This window comes from Sceloporus undulatus, chromosome 3, assembly GCF_019175285.1.
Source record: "Sceloporus undulatus isolate JIND9_A2432 ecotype Alabama chromosome 3, SceUnd_v1.1, whole genome shotgun sequence".
NCBI classification, from domain to species: Eukaryota; Metazoa; Chordata; class Lepidosauria; order Squamata; family Phrynosomatidae; genus Sceloporus; species Sceloporus undulatus.
Window position 1 is genome coordinate 111,903,781 of NC_056524.1, and position 20,537 is coordinate 111,924,317.

The 20,537-nt window shown below is 39.1% G+C and overlaps 1 protein-coding gene across 3 annotated transcripts in view; it reads right to left on the reverse strand.

Annotated features, from left to right (window-relative positions):
- The window catches only part of TPP2 (tripeptidyl peptidase 2), a 57,412-nt gene that overhangs the window by 20,035 nt on the left and 16,840 nt on the right, over positions 1-20,537 (reverse strand). For all 3 annotated transcript variants that reach the window (XM_042457736.1, XM_042457735.1, XM_042457737.1), the window contains exons 9-21: positions 17,896-18,023; positions 15,460-15,559; positions 13,291-13,439; positions 13,009-13,124; positions 9,034-9,202; positions 8,688-8,845; positions 8,060-8,136; positions 7,210-7,316; positions 6,039-6,193; positions 4,982-5,098; positions 3,397-3,497; positions 1,218-1,314; positions 922-1,059 (exon numbers count right to left, since the gene is read on the reverse strand). In XM_042457736.1, coding sequence (XP_042313670.1) covers positions 922-1,059; positions 1,218-1,314; positions 3,397-3,497; positions 4,982-5,098; positions 6,039-6,193; positions 7,210-7,316; positions 8,060-8,136; positions 8,688-8,845; positions 9,034-9,202; positions 13,009-13,124; positions 13,291-13,439; positions 15,460-15,559; positions 17,896-18,023 — 1,612 coding nt within the window. The remainder of the gene's footprint in view (positions 1-921; positions 1,060-1,217; positions 1,315-3,396; positions 3,498-4,981; positions 5,099-6,038; positions 6,194-7,209; positions 7,317-8,059; positions 8,137-8,687; positions 8,846-9,033; positions 9,203-13,008; positions 13,125-13,290; positions 13,440-15,459; positions 15,560-17,895; positions 18,024-20,537) is intronic.

Below are 20,537 nucleotides of genomic sequence, written 5' to 3' on the forward strand. Positions count from 1 at the left end.
AAACTATTTAACCTTGACCAGTAATGAGTTGCATAATGCTTACATTTAGAGATAAAAATCTCTGCCCCACAAGATTAATCAGGTTCACGAACAACCAGTCTTGACCCACCAAGAGCTCCTCAACAGTTTTTAGTCTTCACAGAAAAAGAGGAGTGCTTACTACTTCTAATTAGTGGAAACAATAGTGTAAGCTACTCTGGAAGAGCAAGGGAGATAGTGCAAACTTGCTATACTGTCAATGGGTTTTTCCAAGATCTAACTAAGGGCCAAAACAGACCAGCCCAAAGGCGCCCCTGAAAGAGCAGGGTAGGCACTGTGGCAACCGCACGTTGCAGCCCCACTCTGGCTTTTTGCCGCCGCAAGAAAGAAAAGGCAAATTGCCGCTCCTTTTTGTGGTGGCTTTTTCTGCCTCGCCGAGGCTTTGCAGCACTGCGTCATCTAAATGCTGCAGCACCACAGTGCTGTGAAGCTGACGCATGTGCAGTCAGCCATGCAGCTTCCAGGCAGCGTGGGGGCATGTGCCGTCTGAATGTCACACTCCCACGTCGCCATGAAGCCACTGTATTGTGCCAGTCTGTACCGGCCCACTGTCTGTGAGGATCCTTATTCTATGTCATTATCTTGAGTGCTGTCAGAGGCTGCAGTTTCCTACCCCTGTTTCACTTGATGGTAAAGAGAAGCTACACAAGCCTGTACAAAACTTTCAAACAGTATACAGATTTGTCTGAACAACATTATACTACAGTCCATAATATTTACGCATATCCTTATGTTAAAAAAAGAAAAGCAACAAAATGAAAGTTAGTGGAAGTTTTTACTGAGCTTTTCAATGCTACTTTGGCTAATTTTTCCATCTCTGTGACAAAGCCAATATAAAGCCCAGAAAGACTATGGAGAGAGAGGAAATAATGTTTTGCTTACCTGGTGAGGATAGGCATCTCCTGACCCCATCTGCTTTTTATTCTGGTCAAAGATCATCCATAACTGGCTGTCATATTCCGATTCATACAGCAGTTCACAGAGTAAGGGACAGCTTGGAGTAACTTCTCCACTCTTTGGCTGAAAAAGAGAGCCAGAATATGTTATGGTACTCAGTATTTATATAAGGATAGTAAGTCTGATTTCCCTATCAGTTGATTACAGTTATAACTTTTATTGTTTTCTGACAAAAAGTAATGACAGACATAATGGAATATTATTAAAAAATTTAGACTTACTTGATGAAAACTGTATGTCAAAATCATCTCATATAATTGTCGATTATTTGGCAAAACATCTCGTGATCCTAATGGCTTTATTTTAGCACTCATCGGTCTGTAATTCAGCAAAACACCAGCAAGCATTAGGCAATAGTTCAGGGTACAATTTTAACATTAAAATTTAGAAATACTATATATACTATTTTTGGAGATAAATTATAAATATTCTATAAATTAAAATTTCAACAAAGTAAAATTATGACTGTGCATGCAAATGCCTTTATGTCTGTCAGCTTATGGTGCCACCATGAATTTCACAGGGTTTTAATTTCAAAACAGCAGGTATAATACTTTTAAAGTCACTTTAAAAGAAAGGTCTTTAGGAAATACCTAAAAACAAAGTATACAGAACCTGACAGAATTCCAAATGAAAGGATTTCTATTACAAAAGGACCTTTTAATCTAACCTCAAATATTAATGGGCTAACAAGCAGGGCCCCTGAATTTGAGCTTTAAGTAAGTAGTTCTCAAACAATGTTTATTTTTATTTTTACCATATCACACTGAAAGCTTAACTAGCAGTTTAAATGGAGTCCCACAAAAAAACATGAAACCAAAGATGAGGAAATGACTGGATTAATATTATATTCTGATTTTTGGACATCAATTGATTTTGGATCATCTGTACCTTCCAAATTTTAAAGGCAGCCCTATGTACAAATATATTATGTTGTGAAGGTAATGATTACTACAGAATAAACTAGCCAGTTTCCAATTTGTTTCTTAATGCCGAACAAGTAGCAGTGTCTGCATGTGTTGAAGAACCTTTGGGTCTAGCCACAGTTGAATATTCATAATGTATTCCTTCTAGATTAACTATTCCAAGTGGCAACAAACAAAATTGTTTGTTGACCAATTCTTATACAATACATATTGCTTCAATTTACGAGATTAAACATCTCTGGTAACTACAAAAAAGGAATTTATGTACCATGGCATAACGTTAACAACATACAAAGTTGATTATAAAACATAATTTCTATTTAATTAGTTATTCTACTGCATATAATTTATCTTTAAAAGTTGTTATCCTAGTTTTATTGTAATCATACAAATACATGTGTGGAGAAAAGGCATACTGGAGCATTGGCAACAGCCAATGGGAGCTTAGCCAAGAAAGGTGGGGACTACTCCCAGGAGCAAGTATAAATAGGCTAAATGGGGAGAAAGGGAATTGGATAGGGACCAGATAGATACAGAGCTCTGAGTTAGAGGTTTATTAGACCCTGAGAGGTTTTAACAGTCAAGCTGGCTGAGATACACTGCTGAAAGGGGCAGTGGGAAGGGGTTGTGTACACAGGTTGGCCTAAAAAGAGGTCAAGTGTGGAAAGTGAAGTAGTGTGGCTGGAAAGGGCATAAAGTAGCAACAAAGTTTTAAAGTGGTCTAGTCAAAAGTCACGTGTGAAACTGTAACTGTTTAAGCAAATAAACACCATATCAACTCTGAATCCACTAAAAGAGAGATACCGTAGCCAACTACAGTATCTTGTAAATAAAGTTTTCTTTTGTTTTTCTTCAACGTGTGGTCACTTAAGGTATTTTAAGAAACTATAAGCCATAATCCAGGGATTAATTATATTTTTATTGCCTATAACACTCAAAGTAGTGAGTGTGTTATCATCCTATAGAGTTGCCCAGAGGTAAAAGAAAAGTGTGGGAGTCCCTCAAGCGAGGGGTCAGAGTTTAAGGGTCTTGTCGTGCAATTTGGTGGCAGCAGTATGATAAAAGACCCATTGTGCTGCCATCTGAGAAAAATAGTTGGGTGAGTGAGTCTCACCTTCATATAAGTGATGACAGCAGTGGCACACAGTAAAAAGGAGTGAAAGATTTTGGGATATTAAAAAAAAAATCCTTAATTTCAGCCTTAGAGACCACCGGTTTAACTACTGTATATACTCATGTGTAAGTCTAGAAATTTAACCCAAAATTTCTCATAAGAAAATTATTTCATCTTCACTAATTGAAGACAAACAAAACAATCAGAAACCCACACACCATCAGGGCTGAAGAATAAGAGTAATCTAAAGGGAATCTTGGTTGGTTGGTCTGAGGAAACATCATTTTCACTTCCTCTAAATTTTGTTTTTGTGGGTCAGCACAGCTGTTTTGTTTGTTTCATCTAAATTAAATACAGTACCTTAGAGTTTGAATCCAACTTTTGAGATTTATGCAAGGAGCAATATCTTCATATCTTAATGGAGACTGAACATCAAAGCGCACAATGCCTTCTGAAGCATGCTAAAATGAGACAGCATTTGTTGAAATTTATTTTCTAAGTACTTCATTTGTGCTATTAAACTATGAGGTGAAAATGTTTTTATAAGGATAGCTATAGGCTTGTTAGATGTTTGGCTTACAACTCAAGCAAATCCAGGTCTCAATACTATAAAAATGGTAGGATAAAAGTAAAATATAAACCATCAAACATATAGTCTGCCCTTTCTTTGCGTGGGGGATCTGTTCCAGACTCCCCTGTGTAAAGCGAATTCTGCCTATGCTCGAACCCCATTTAAACGAATGGGGCTTGTGCACATGGCGGCATGCGCACACCCTGGGCACACACCTCATTATTCCCTATGGGACACGCCGCCCCTTCTCTCAGTGCGGCTTTCAGCATATGCTGAAAGCTGCGTAAGACGTGGGTGCACTGTACATGTTGTTCTCTCCAGTCAACATGAAAAAGCATTTTAGATATGACATCACCTGGCTACTAAGCTACGTTTCCTTATACAGTGGTACCTCGGGTTACGAAATTAATTCGTTCCGCGGCTAATTTCGTAACCCGAAAAAAACCTTCGTAAGCCGAATTGCCATAGGCGCTAATGGAAAAAATAGCTCTCTGCTGCCCTCCGGTGGCGGCCTTTCCATTTAAAACAGCGCCGGGGTTTTTTCGTAACCCGAAAAAACCTTCGTAAGCCGAAACAATAAATCCCTATGGGATTTTTTCGTATCCCGAAAAATTCGTAAGCTGGGTAATTCGTATCCCGGGGTACCACTGTACTGCAAGTAGCCATGTGAGCAAACACCCAGTTAAAAGAGATTATACATTAATAACAGCTACATTTATTCTGAAGTCAGGAAGGTAAACTTCAGGAGGGTTCTTCTAAAATGAGCAAAGGTCAAGACTACATATGCAAAGAAGAAAGAGTAATTATCTTCCCTCACTAATAGGAACTGATAGGACTGGACATTTTCAACCTAGAGAGAAAAGATTAAGAGTGACAATGACTAAAGCCTACAAATTTAAATACATGTCATCTCGAAGCAAAACATTTGCTTACTCAATGAAAAAGTGTAAGGAAACTCCTTAGGAAAAGCATCTGAAATCCCAGTACAGCAGTGGAACAAGCTGCTCCACTTAAGGTATGGAACATTCTTCTTTGCAGGTCTTCAAGAGAAAGTTAAAAACAACTGGCTCACTTGTTTAAAGTACAGTGGACCCTTCCCTTTCATGGGGGATCCGTTTCGGATCCCTCTTCCTGGTGGGGCATAAACCCGTAGTGTACTGCGCATGCTGCACACGTGCCACTGTTTTTCCCCAGCTCAGCTTCTATGTAGGCTGGAAGCCGCGTATGGTGCAGGTGCACTATAATGGATACTCTCCACCTAAACAGGCTGTTGGATTCTATGAAATGTCCATATTGACCAGAAAACTGCACCTATAATTCTATTTCAATTAATAACAATATATACCAAAACAATCTATGTGAAATGATACTTACAATATTTAACTGAGAAGCGGTGCATACCAGGCCATGAAAAGAAATGCTGTAGTCAATGCTGACATTATTGAGGCTTGCCCACCAACGGGCTATGCAAAATTCAATTGTTCTCCTATCCTGTGTGAGAGAAAAAGGTTTAGATATATACTCTGGCTCTCATCTTCCTTCAAATCCCCACAGCTCAGACTATGGTGAAATTCAAATGAGTGTTTAAAATACCAAACAAATAACTACTTATCTAGGTCTTTGTGTTACATAATACTGCCTTTCTGACTAAAAAACCCTCCATGAATTAAATAAAAGACTGGCAAGGTACATAGGCACTATGTGTCCATACATTTGTGTGTGCTGTTTGCCTTCAAGTCATTTCTGACTTATAGCGACCATAAGGTTACCCTATCACAGGGGTTTCATTGCAAATTTCTTCAGAGGGGGTGTACCATTGCCTTCCTTTGAGGGTACAAGATCTAAAATGATCCGGAGATACTTAGCACTTACTGAACTTTAGTTAAACTAGGAGGTGAAACAGACGGGCAAAATAAAGCAGTTTCCAGCTGCTTTGAAGATGGGGCATTTAGATGATGCATGCCTCGAAAGCAGATGGAAACCAAAATGAAGCTATGCTCTTGGGTGAAAAAACAGAGCAAAAAGAAGCTCGGATATACCAACTCAAGATGGAAAATGTGCATCTTCGCACCTGCATGTAAATGACGCAGCGCCAAGCATGGGGCTGTGCCAAAGCAAAAAAATGAAAGTACAACTCCAATGGATGTAATTACAACATACATAAACCAGAACATCCAACAGGGGGGCATGGGGTGAAGGGAGTTATGTATGGGAAAGCTCTATGATTGTGCTTTGCCAATGTATCACTTGGCACCTTTATGCACCAATGCTGTGTACTGGCAGAGCATCACATGTGCAACTGTGGGGCTAGTGAAATGGGTGGCCATCCAATGGAATGACAGCTGGACATGCATGATGTGGGAGGTAACTGTTAACTGAGAGTGATGTGGAAGGTAGAGTTTTTAACATATCTGAATTCAAGGTAACTTACTAAGATGGGAAATGCTTCAGTAATTGATCCTTTTTCTGGTATGGAAGTAAATTTGTAGAATTCATGGCTACGATATGCCTTTTGCTTTACCAGTTGAACTGCATGCAGGACAAACTTTGCAGTTACATCCGATGATGATGAACATACTGTTACTTCTAGACAACAGGAAAAGACCGGGTTTAGGACTAGTTTTGAACAAGCTACCAGTTCACTCCCACATTCACCGATGTATGTTAGATTCATAGCATACATCAGAAAAATTAAAACATATAAATACACAGGCAAAGCTGCTTTGGGAAGTTATATCCATCTTAGCACCTGGTAACAGATATGCTGATACCCTTAAAAGTTTCAAGTGGGCAATAAACCTATAAAGGACACCTTTAATCTAGGAGTGGTTAATTGTGCCAGTGGCCTTTCAGATGCTGCTGATGGCAACTTGCAAGACCCCTCACTATTGACTAGGCTGTTTAGAGCTGTTGTGAGCTATATTTCAACAATATTTAGAAGGTCATAGTTACCCACTTCTGGTCTATATGCTCAAAGTGGCACAGAGATTTCGAAGATACAGGTAGAATATCCCTTATGTGAAATGCATGAAACGGGAAATATTTTGGAATTTTTCAGATTTTGGATTATTTGCATATATACAATGATATATCTTCGAGATAAGACCCAAGTTTAAACATGGAATTCATTTGTTTTGTATTCACCTTATACACATAGCCTGAAGGTAATATTATACACAATATTTTAATAATTTTGTGCATGAAACAAAGTTTGTGTAAAATGAACCGTCAGAAAACAAAGGATTCAGTATCTCAGTAACACATGTGGATTATTCTGGAGTATTTTGGAAGTCCAGATAAGGGATACTCAACCGGTACTAAAGAAAGATCTTAAACTGTACAAACACTTATCACCAAAAATCATCATCACCACCCTCCTGCCACCTCGTCTGGGAAGGCAAAGCAGTTTACATCAGATTAAAATAGTTAAGATAGCTAAAATTCACAAAATATAAAAATTAAGAGGTTAAACAACCAAAAAATTAAACCAGATAAAATATAAACCATCACACACACACACAGACAACAAGTACACACTGGGTCCTCCTCCTGCTTCATTAAGTGTCCAGAAAGTTTGAGAGACAATTTGTTATTTGCCTTACCAGCCCATGTTGCTCCAGAAGGAACTTCTATAAAGTGTCTTTGGATCTGACCAGGTTTAAAATGAACATCAGTAAATTTGAGATCATAATGTGAAGCTTCATCTGTCCTGCGAATGGAAGTGCATTGTTTAAGAAAATATATAGGCTTTTAAAACCAGTATGCTTAAAAGGTGGCATAAGCATGCATTTTTAAAGTTTTTAGAACAAATTATTCATGTTATTTACTACTGTATTAAATGTATTTTAAAATGAGGACTCCAATTAGGAGTCTAACAACTGGCTTAAACCATGTGTCAATGCTTAGAAGTATACCATCGACAAAGAATCAAGATGCACATTAATAGAAAAGAAGACTGCCAGCTAATAACAGTGGCTTGTGATACCTATGATATTTGCTTTCAGGGAGACTCATAATTCCCGGAGACTTCCATGACAGACAATTACACAATGGAGCAAAAAAGTTATTTTTTGGAAGGAATAGGTTCCCAGGGGATATAAAAACAGGGAAAAGCTACTTATTGCCAGCCACTGCCCCATAGACTTCTCAGAAGCATATGGCTGACCACTGCTGGAAACAGGAAGGAACCCTTTGACCTTTTTTCATCTCTAATTTAGTAAGCATTTGAGGTGAGCCATCTTCATTTTACAAGAGGGAAACTAGACAGATACAATGCCTTATCAAATTTAGCATATGTGCACACAGCTCATTCAATTCTGTAGTGAACCTAATGTAGTGTATGAAGGTAAGAAGGCTGGATTCTGACTAGTATTTGGCATTTTCACAGTTGTCTATAAAATTACTGCCTAATTTTTTTTCACAGAGTACTGTAAGCAGAAGAAGCTAATTTACCTTGCTGGTATAACAACAGTTATTGGAACTCGAAACAGAGGACCTGCATTGGGCATTGATATTTCATAACCACACACCTAAAAATGTCAAATGCAATAAAATTATTTACCATGCTTAAGACCAAGTTTCAACTTTCTAATGACACAGATAAGGTATTACCAATACTTTCTGCAATTCTTATGAATACAAATTGATTATGTATAGTCCTCAGTAATGAAAGAAACTGAAAAAGTACACGTGAAACCATTTACTACTTTTCCTTTTTGAGAAAAGCCAGAGAACTTCAACAATAGTTTGAGATTTTCGTGATTCAGAATACTCCGTCAATGCCTCTTCTCAATGTTTGCCTGTCAGTGTTATCTAGAAAGCGCAAAGAACCTCATCTTTCCAGACTGACAAACAACCCTTTTAATCAGTTTGGGTTCAAATCCAAATCCAAGACAGACAGTAGTCACCACTATATTATGCCTCTCTCTAGATCTATAAGTGGTCTCCACCAGACATTGCTCTACCAGTGATAAGAACTGACAGGCCCATGCCATAATGCCTGGCTAACAGTAAACAAGATGGCAATGAATCCCACACTGCTGTAATACTTAAGCAGGAAAAAAAAATTAGAAGGCAGTACCTCTGTGTAGTGAACTCCTTCTCGCAGGCCGCGTGGATCCACACGAATATTAATATGCCTACACTGATTCATGAGCTCCAGATGAGTAGGGTACTGAACCCATGATGCATTTGAAGTTAAAGCTAAATGGAGCTGGAGAGATATCCTGTCAGTATTTTCTGAAACAAAAACACATACACGTAGAATTTTAATCCCTTTAAAATATTTTTTAAAGGAAAGCATAATAATAATTGTTTCTTTCAATTCCATAGTCATTTTCTGTTATTTTACAGCAAAATTCAATCCTACCCCATGCACACCTAATATATACTTTTAAAATATTAAACTCAAATAGGACCTTTCCTACCTGTATTCTCAGGAAAGAATGGCTCTATGCCAACACCATGGTCAGAAGGTGCAGCTACCTGGACAGGATCTCTGAGGTAGATTCCACGGTTGTTTCCAACTGTAATGGTGAAACCTATGTTGTTTGCAAATGATGTATTTTGAATGAGGTAGTCATAAGCTTTATCAACCTATTGAAGAAAAAGATCAGAATCTTAACAACTGGAAGAACAAGTAAATCAAGACGATTCTCTGAAATTTAGCATTCAAGTCTATGTCTGAATACAAGTGGCTACTTTTGGCAGTCATTTCATGGATCAGTATGTCTTGCAATATTGCAGTTATGGCAAAGTATCTTCTGGAAATATTTCAGAACTGTCGTGTTTGGATTGCTGTTCCACAGTCAGTATTGAGATTGTAGAAGCAGAATACTAAGTATGTTAGAGATGTGTATCCTAATCCTCAACATTATAATGCAGTCCGAGCAAGAAAAAACACAGTTTAGTGACAAGATAAAAATGTTTCACAAATCATATTCATCAGGAAAGAAGATGTTCACACTACTATAAATCCACCAAGTAAATTCCGGGGCCAAGGTATTATCTATTCTAGAACCTTTTTGCTAGTTATTCCTCTTCTCCAAAGACTATCTGACCAGACTGATACCACCCTTTTAGATGTAAGATGCGGAAAGGCTTTATTTGACTGAGTTGTCATTACACAGAATGGTTTATAACTAGACTGATTTTATGCTTTGGTACCTTTTTGCTGTTGCTTTCAGACATAGACAAGTACTAAACTATTGTATTTGAATTAGAATAGCTGTGCTTTAAATTGCATAATTACCTGCTTGTTCTAATTTACCTGTTTGTTCTACAGTATTGAATATCTTTCCATATGTGCAACCAGAGGATGTGGACAGGATCCAGAAGAAGTCTGGCTGAGTGGGTATGGGGAGTAGTGAATGTTTTATTGCAATAAGGGAAGTGTCCATCCTTCCTAAAAGCTGTGGTGAGACTACATTCCTGAATCCCGCCATGCTCAAGAATTATAGGCCAGTCTCAAATATTCCTTTCTTGTGTAGCATTCCAGAATGTGTGGTGACTTCCCAACTCCAGGGATTCCAAGATGAAACTGATTATTATCTTAATCCATTTCAATCTGCCTTCTGGCTTGGCTATGGGACAGTGACAGGTTTGGTCACCTTGGTGGATGAGCTATGCAAGGAACTGGATGGAGGAGTGTGTCCTTATTAGTTCTGTTAGACCTCTCAGAAGCTTTTGATACCATCAATCATAGTATCCTTCTCGAATGCTTCTCCAGGATGGTACTAGGGAGAATGGTTCTGCCATGCTTCTAGCTGTTGGCCTGTGGAGTTTCTCAGTTTCAATCTCCATGCAGTTTAGCATCTACATAAAACTGCTGGTAGAGGGCATCCAGAGTTTGGTGTTTCAATGTTAACCAATGTACTGATGACATTCAAGTCTATTTCTCCTTTCCATCTGATTCTAAGGACCTGCTCTGAAACTGAACCATCTGCTGGTGAAGGGCCTGGAAACCATGCCTTATGAGGAATGACTTAGGGAGCTGGGGATGTTTAGCCTGGAGAAGAGAAGGTTAAGGGGGTGATATGATAGCCCTGTTTAAATACATGAAGGGATGTCATATTGAGGAGGGAGCTAACTTATTTTCTGCTGCTCGAGAGACTAGGACCTGGAGCAATGGATGCAAGCTACAGGAAAAGAGATTCCACCTCACCATTAGGAGGAACTTCCTGACAGAAAAGGGCTGTTCGACAGTGGAACAAACTCCCTTGGAGTGAAGTCTCCTTCCTTAGAGGTCTTTAAACAGAGACTGGATGGCCATCTGTCAGGGGTGCTTTGAGTGAGAGTTCCTGCATGGCAGTGGGTTGGACTGGGTGGCTCTTGCAGTCTTTTCCAACTCTATGATTCTGCTGTCAATAATGGACTGAATGAGAGCAAACAAATTGAAATTTAATCCAGACAAGACAGAGGTGCACCTGATCAGTTGTAAGGTAGATCAGAGATTAGGGACTTAACCTGTGCTGGATCGGGTTACTCTCCCCCTGAAATTTCAGGCTCACTGCATGGATGTTCTCCTGGAGCTGGTTGTCCAGGTTTCAGCAGTAGCCAGAAGTGCAGATGCACAGCTAAGACCAGTGTGCTAGCTGTGCCCGCTCTTTGAGAAGCAACAAGACTATGGGAACATATACCTTGATTAGCTCCTGTTTGGATTATTGTAACATACTTTAAATGGGGATGCATTTGAAATTGTTGGAAACTTTAGCAGGTCCAAAATTCTGCAACTTGAATGCTGCCTGGGGCTAGTTACAGGAACTATGTAAATTCTTTGTTAAAACCACAACACTTCCTAATGGCTCATTTCTGGACAAAATTCAAAGTGATGCTCATGACCTGTAAAGACCTATATGGTTTAGGTTCAGATTATCTGAATAGCCATTTCTCCCTATACAAACTTGTCAGTCTTAAGATCTGAGATCTCACTTGGTTCTGCCACCTTCATCAGCTCTCAGTGGCTGCTCCCACCTTCTGTAATTCCCTTCCACTGGATGCTAGGCTGGCCCCCCTCTCTGCTCTCCCTTCACTGTCAGTTCACTCTTCCAAGATGGCTTGTAGCATGTAGTTGCTTGCAGAGTCCCTTCTTATGGGGATATGCTTTACTTTTAACTTTTGTATGCTTTTTATTGTCTGTTGTTGTTTTTCTACTGTTGACAGGCTATTGTTTTAATGTGACTGTGGAAAAAAAAACAGATTGGAGTGTTGACAACATCTAGTCAGAGTGAGCCTGGCAACAGCCAATGGGAGCTTAGCCAAGAAAAGGTGGGGGCTACTCCCAGAAGCAAGTATAAATAGGAAGATAGGGAACTAGATATGGAATTAGATAGGGACCAGATAGGGACAGAGCTCTGAATTAGAGTTAGAGGTTTATTAAGCCCTGAGGGGTTTTAACAGCCAAAGTGGCTGAGATACACGGCTGAAATGGGCAGTGGAAAGGGTTTGGGTACCGAGCTTGGCATAAAAAGAGGTCAAGTGTGAAAAGTGAATTGGTGTGGCTGGAAAGGGCATAAATTAGCAACCAAGTTTTAAAGTTCTGAGTCTAGTCAAAAGTCATATGTGAAACTGTAACTGTTTAAGCACATAAACACCATATCTATTCTGAATCAACCAGAAGATAGACAGTGTACCCAACTATCTTGTAAATAAAAGCTTTCTTTTGTTTTGGTGCAATGTGTGGTTGCTTGAAGGAATTTAAAGCAAGATCTATAAAATGCTACCAAGAGTTAACAATTCATTCCTTAATAAGGACACACCAGATAGGGTGTCAACGAATAATTGGTGCCAAGTGGTGGTGGAAGTTTAGAACACAAAGGGCTGGCATCAGAATAGTGTTCTAGTGTAGGTGGCACTAGAAGTGAGAACTGAATTTGAGTATCACCAACACATATTGGTGGCAGCAGTGGGATAAAAAGACCCATTGTGCTGCCAACAGAGAAAAACAGTTGGATGAGTGAATCTCAGCGTACACATAAATTGTGGCAGCGGTGGCACACAGTAAAAAGGAGTGAAATATTTTGAGAGATTTTGGCAGTGCCATGTTGTCACCTTCACAGTGATTTTAATTTGTGTTTAAAATATTCTTGTTAGGTTTTACCTGCTTTTTTGGTGAGCTACCCTGGGCCCCACTCTGGAAGAAAGGTGTCATATAAATGGAACAAATAAAACTAGCAGAACTAAAATTAAAACTGTAATGCACTCTACTTGAGGTTACCTTTGAGCCATAAGAATAAAGAACAAAGTTAAGAACTAAGGGAAAAAAGGAATACTAAACTTCAAATATTGAAGTCATCAGGAATACACTCATTAATAAAAACCAAATATTTTGTTTTACAGAACTGTGATGTAGGACTGATGACAATAATTCAGTTGGCTTCTCTGAGCAACAACTTATAAATTACCTGAATAATACCATGTCCTTGGGCAAATACATGTATGTTTTCCACCTTCACTGCAGTATTTTCTAATGCTCTCCTGACCGAATGAACAGTGTAATGCACACCATTAGCTTTGAGTCCTGTAATACATAAAAGGATGGGGAAATCTATTGTTAGAATGCAAAGAAAAGTTCTTCACTATTGAATCTGCTTATCAATTCATTTCTTACACATTATGAAATACTGGTGTAGGTTGCAAAAATTATAATTTTTCTTTTACAAAGGAAGATTGGTATTCCACATTACCTGACAGAACTAGAGCAATGCCACCACATGCATTAGGTGAAGACATCGATGTGCCATTCATGAGTTGTGTCCCTCGTAAGGTCCAGTTAGGGACAGAAGCAATAGCACCTCCAGGAGCACTTATACTTACTCCCAAGGCTCCATCAGTACTGAAATACAGAAATGTGGTTGATACAGCATGGTTAGTAATTTTGAGCATTGGACTACTACTCTGTAGATTAGGGTTCATTCCTGTCTCAAGCATAAAAACCCACTGGTTTACCCTTGGCAAGTCACATCTCTCAGCCTCAGAGTGTAGCAATGGCAAACCAAACTCTCTGAAGAAACTTGCCAAGGAAACCCTATGGTACGTTTGCTTTAAGGTCTCCATAAGTAAAAAATGACTTGGAAGCACAAACAACTTACAGTAATGATCCACTTCTTAGTCTTAAGACATTCGATCAATTCTCTAATAAGATCATTTTTCCTGCATGTGTTGCCTTGAAATTCAGTGAGGAGGGAAGAGCCCCAAAAAGTTGTAAATCAAGAAAATGTAGAAGCAACACAAATCGCCAGTTGGATATCAAATTTGAATCAGAATATATGAAATCTACTCCATTAGATTTCAACAACCATCAATTTATACAAAAAACCATATATGAAGCAATAAATTGCTATGCTGTGCACATAACCAAGTGAAAAACTAGCTATCTGTATTATCCTGCCAAGAGATGGGGAAAAACTATCACCTGCCTCTTCTCTCAGATTTTTGACCAGGTTCACAAGTATGACAAGTGATCTCACCACGCAAGAGGATGATGCACACATCTGGCTTATAAAGTGCTTATATCCATATCTGAACATGTGCAGCTTTCTTTTGCTCTGACCCATCTAGTCTGACAAAGCCACTGTTGAGATCCTTTAAAGTGGCAATCCTGAACCCAGTGGCCTTTGCATTTGTCCTGCCATGGATACTCCACAACTTGATAGGAAGATACAAGTTATTAAGTTGTTATTTCACTTAATATGTTGCTACTTGCTAAATGGCTGCCTTTTATATACCCACGGTGCAACATGTTTTTCATTTGCTCTCTTTCTTTTGCTCTACGTCTTCAAGTTTCCTTTTCTCAGGTTTTTGCATATACACTCAATCAGGATTTGTTCTGTTCAGTAATATCTTCTTCTTTCCATTCAGACTGCCATTTGGAGATTAACAGTTGCAAAAGGGTCTTTTAATGAAGTGGCTGTGCTGCACTTTCATTAATGTAGTTTTGATTTAAATGCTTTAGAACAGTTTTAAATAAATGTTTTTCTCAATAAGAACATTGAATTGTTTTAAAACTTTTTACTATAATCATTGCTTTTTAAAGCTATAGTATGCTTTAATCTATCACATGAGCTATACATTAGAAGAAAGGGAAAATATAAAATAAAATTAAAATTACTTCCCCTCTCTTTCCTGCTCAAGAACCCTTGCATGCATGATTGCAAGAATTATTTTTCAAGACTGAAGCTTAAAGACTATCTTTAGGAACTGTCCCTCAGAAATTGGTCCCCTCAGATCAGAAAGTTTTCTGATCTGCATTGTCCCCTTTATATTGAGAGACGTTAAATGATGTATGGATAACCTATCACTCATATGCAGCCCTTCACCACTTTCTATGCGATCTGCAGAACCTAGAGTGCTTCACACATATTACCCTAACATTCCACTTACCATCTATCAACTAATAGGCAGGGGACTGTGCCTAACAGTAGACTGAATCTTCATTGCCTCTCATCCATCAAAAGGTCAAGGAGGGGAATCTACCCATGACAGATGGTTCATGCACATCTGTTTAACCCAAAACTACCAACCCACATGACACATCACCCTTGGAGGTAAAAAAATAGCAACCGTTCCTGTGTTAGGCTGATACAGTGGGTCCTCTGAATTGACGGGCTTCAGATCCGCTAATTTAACTACCCATGGATTGCCATGCACCATATTATTCAATGGTGGCAATGTGAATACACATGCTCTGAAGTGTACACATTCATGTTGCCACCACTGAATATGGGGAGCAATCGCCCACATTTTTCGCATCTGCAGAGGGACCCAGAACCAAACTCCCATTGATATGGAGGGCCCACTGTAATACAAATAATGCAACACAATGCATATTTGGTCGTGAATTATCACACTCTTACCTAGGCCCCCGAGATGACCAGGTATACTGATTTGCAGGCAATTTCTCTCTCAATGAATACTCAGCAACCATCATATCAGGTGACACATAGGCACCAACACCTGAAAAAAAGTACAAATTTTCAAATTCCAGCCAGTTACCAATCTAAATCAGCTAACACTTGCAGCATAAATATTGTCAACATCTTGGTTCACAGGAATGTGTAACATAAGGCTCTCCACTGCAACTGAACAGGAGTAAACTACTCCCTTGTTGCAACAACTTCACTGCTGCCAGTCTGTTTCCAGGCCTAATTTAAAGTGCTGCTTATGAGGGCCAACATGGTGCAGTGGTCTGAGCATAGGACTACAACTTTGGAGACCAGGGTTCAAATTCCTGCTTAAAAACATACTGAGTCACCTGGGCAAATAATGCTTTCAGCCTCAGAGGATGGGAATACCAAACCGCCTCTGAAAAAACTTACCAACAAAACCCCATGATAAGTTTGCCTAGGGTTGCCATAAGTCAAATATGACATGGAGGTACACAACAAAATAAAGCCCTATATGGCTCAGGTTCAGCTTATCTGAAGACTCATATTTTGCCATATGAATCTGCATATGTTTTGAGATCTTTGGAAAAAGTCCTTCTCTCTGTTCCACCACCATCACAGGCTCATCTGGTGGGAGCATGGGAGATGGCCTTCTCAATGGTTTTTCTCTGGGTTTGGAAATCCCTTACAAAACATGTTACACTGGTGCCCTCCCTGCTACCTTTCCAAAGGCAGAGGGAGCCTTCTTTTTATTCATCCAGCCCTTAAAGACTGATTGCTCAAGAGGAAAGGGATGTATTGTATATTTATTTGATGTATAATGTGTTCTATTGTTTTTTATTTTAATGGTTATGTTTTTAACTGATAGTTTAGTAACATTTTAACTATTATATGATAAGAATTGTTTTCTGTATTTTTCTGATTTTGAAAGCCATCTTGAATCCTGAGCAGTGAAAAAACTAGTAAAATAATAATGGTAATGATGATGATGATGCCACCATATGCCCCAGCAAAACTGGCCAATGGTGAAGGACCATGGGATTTGTAGTCCTGGGCATGAGCTTGCCTCTCCCATGTCAAAAATTAAAGACTTCAGACAGAATATTTCAATGACATTATGACTAAGTATTTGATTTTGAAATAAATGAAACTGAAGTGAACACGAAGATCAGCACTAAGCCTAAACTAAAACCAATCTGTCTGGTCATGCCTATTTTATGCAGCTATTTCACAGGCATTTCTTCACTGTGGTTCATCTGTATCAGAATATGCTACTGACATCCTGAGGAAAGTTTGCCATCAAATGTAGTAGCAGCAGTGTTATGATATTCCATGTTTAATAAGTTACATCTAATATTACAAATACATTACTTTCTTCCATTGATTCTTGTCACCACTGTAACACATTTTATGAGGCACTGTCTTTGCAAGCTCCTCAGAAGTTACAGTTGATGCACAATACTCCTGTTTCTATTGGGAGTGGGCACAGATGATACATTAGAGTGTTGTGCCTTGAAGAAATACAGTGCGCCCATGTCACATGTGGGTTTCAGCATACACTGAAAGCTGTGCTGGAAAAAGCCTTGGCGCAACACGGAAGAAGTAATGGGGCATGTGCCTATGTCATGCAAGGTGCGCCACAGGCATAAGCCCCATTATTTTACTTGCCTTCCATTTTTCCATATTTTGTGAAGTTACACTGGCATTGCTGTAACTTAAAGATCCTACACTGCTTGATGTAATTATGACAGTGGCACTCTATCATTGTAGCTATGTCTGAGGATGCCACCCTATGCCACAAACCCACCTTTTCAACGAGGTAGCACCCCAGCTGAAAGGTTTCCAAGGCACTACAGATTGGGACACTGGAAAATGACGTCTGCAGTGCTCTCCTAGTCACAAGGCATACTGAGAACAAGTAGCTCAAGGATTCCTTGGGTTTCTGCTTCTCTCAGTGCACTCTGCAACTGGAAGTGTGTTGCAACCCTCCAATCTGCAGCAACTCAAAAATACAGTCAGCCCTCAGTATCCATGGTTATGTTATGAAGTATGCTACTGTATTTGAAGATGCAGTGGTTGTCAACTTGGAGTTCAGGCAAATTTATACAGAATAAGGTTATCAAAATGGCTGTTAGTCATGAGACCTATATTACCTTCAACGTCAGAAGCAGTATGTCTCTGCAAATCAATTGCTGGGAAACATGAGCAAGAGGGAATTGTTACATTCACGGCCTGCTACTGGGCTTCCCATATGCATCTGGCTGACAAACATGGAAACAAAAAGCTGGACTAAATCAGCCACTGGTCTGATACAGCACAGCTCTCCTTATCTTTACTACTTCCAGACTCAACCGAAACATGAACTCAGTTGTATCTTATAAAGATTACATAAATCAAAATACTTGCCAATCACACTACATGTAGTTCCCCCTGGACATCCAACTGTTGAGAGGCAAGGGCCATTGTTCCCAGCACTGGAAACATAGATTACATTATGTTTCCATACAGCTTCATTTATTACTTCACATATTCTCCTAGAATAGATGTAAAAAAGCATAAACTGGTTGATCAGTTCTCTTTACTTCTATTTCACTTCCTCTTGGAAACCCTCCCCCTACACACCTAAACAGAGGTGGACACCTTTCATTTCAGAGATCTCCACAAGCTTTAGTCTTTTTAAACAGCATCCCATGGTGCAATTGGCCACCTTTACTATTTACAGAATACTGCCCACTTCTTGACAGCAAATGTCACCTATTCAGCACTGTGACATTGTTCTGTAATGCACATTCTCACAGAAAAATGGGCAGATTTTCAAGAACTTAGCAGCAGATGAAGAACCTGGTTTATTAATCAAGAAGCCTTAAGGAAAATAGGCAACAGTTTGTCTAACTATCATATGTGCTTTGCAACTCCAAAGCCGCTGATTAGTTAAAAATAATATGAATTACTTCTAAATAAACATGTGTGATTCCTCTATGCCTCCATATGTCATTGGGCTGAAACTCTCAATAGCCCTACACAGCACAGCCAATGATAAGGAACTCAAGAGTTCCAGTTCATTAACATTTGGAAAGGCACACCAATTCATACCCCCTGAATATGTGCAAGACACAGGTGTTATTTTTTCAGGGAAAAAAAAGCATTTCAAAAACAGGAAAATTGTGCCCTTCTATCGATCTTGAAGCACTGTCCTAGTTTCTCCTATGATCCATCACTTTTGTCTCATTCCCTCTTTTGCCACAACTACTCTCTCCTCTTTACCATTAAATTATTTTTTTCCATTTCCCTGATAAATATTTGCCAATTTCTGTGAAAACCACTTAAAAATACACACATTTAAAAACTTACAGGTTACATTACACTAACCCTTTATTAAATCATTTTAAAAGTACAGAAAAAATGAATGTACTTATTTGTTGAGAGGAGGTTCAACATGTCTTTTAAAATTGACTGTTAATTGAAGAAACACAACTGTTTTGAAACTGTACTAAAAATGGAAAGTTCAATACAAGTAATCTCTAAACAGTGACAAACATGACTCTTGTCTTAACACTACACTAAAATTAAATGAACACTGAAATTCCATAGAATATTTCTTTAAAAATGTCTCAGCTGAAATTTTCCCACAAATTTCTTCTTATTGCCTATGGTATTTAACTTCCAAATATGTGACTGACTGTGGCATGCACCAATCAATTACAACATATTGAAGTCCTCCAAACTCAGGACAGTATCTTAAATATGACCCTGACAAGCAACAGAATATTCATGCAAATACTCCATTAACTGAGGGGCGAAACAGACCGCCCCAATGGGGCAGCTTCTGAAGGCAAATTAGGGCTGTGGCAATCGCACAACACGGTCCCAATCCGCCTTGAAGCTGGCCAAAAAAGAAGCAGCAAAGAGCCACTCCTTTTTTCATTGACAAAAAGGCAGCTTTTCCTGCCCGCCACAGCTGGAAGCTGGCTTTAAGGCGCTCTGGTGGCATACAGTTAGTAAATACCATGCCGTCGGAGTGCCCGGAAGCCAGCCCATGTCTGGCCAGCTGGGCATCATGAAGCCAGCCTTCGGGCATCATGGGGGTGTGCGTCGTCAGTATGCCACACCTTGAAGCCAGCTGAAAGCCAGTTTTTTATGCCTGTCTGTTTTGGCCCTTAGTAACTGAAAATCTACTTTCAATAGAAACGCTACTTTCAATAGAAAATCTACTTTCAATAGAAACACTGTGAGACACGATAAGCTACGCTGACAACACTCTGATAATATCAAAATACCATTTATATTCTAGGTAAAACATGGTCACTTGATATTTGCTTTACTTTCTTTTTAGACCTCCTTTGCTGTAAAGCCTATTTCCACCTCTTTTTCAAGAAGGGTTTCAGACAATTTCAGGCCAGTATGTAGCGACTGGGATCATTTAGTGTTTGAAAAGGCTTACCATCTTCCTAGCCTCTCCAAACCTTTTCTTAAAAAGGCAATTACTTCCCTCAAAGAAAAGGGGTTTTCTGTCACACACCCTATTTGCAAACTTTACTCTCTGTAGCGCATGCTGGAATATGGCAAAAGCAATATATAAGCTTTCCATTTAATTTAGCTCCATTGGTGGCTGGAGGAAAAAGCCCCATCTCCTAACTTACAATACCATTCACAAAGATGGTCCAAATACAGAAAGCTTTGTGCTGTCTGTATTATGTGGGTGGATTGTTAGATGTTTTCAACTACAAGGTTTATAATAAAGTATAAAATATGCCAGGAAGAGTAGCAGCAGCAGCAGAAAAAATGTGTTATAACACTGTGTAATTGTAGGTCACCTGTAACTGTTCTTTTTCTGCAGCCAGTGTGTGCTCTTGAACAGTCCCAGACAGAACCAAACTGACTTAGACTGACAACTTACTGTAACTAGATTTTTGGGATTATCAAACATCTTCCAGTAGCTCTATATTTGCCTTGTCTTTCATCCACCAACATTGTAATATACAACATAGAGATAAGTTTGTGCCATCTTTTAAATGTAGAGATTGATGACACTTCAGTGGAAAGTCTAA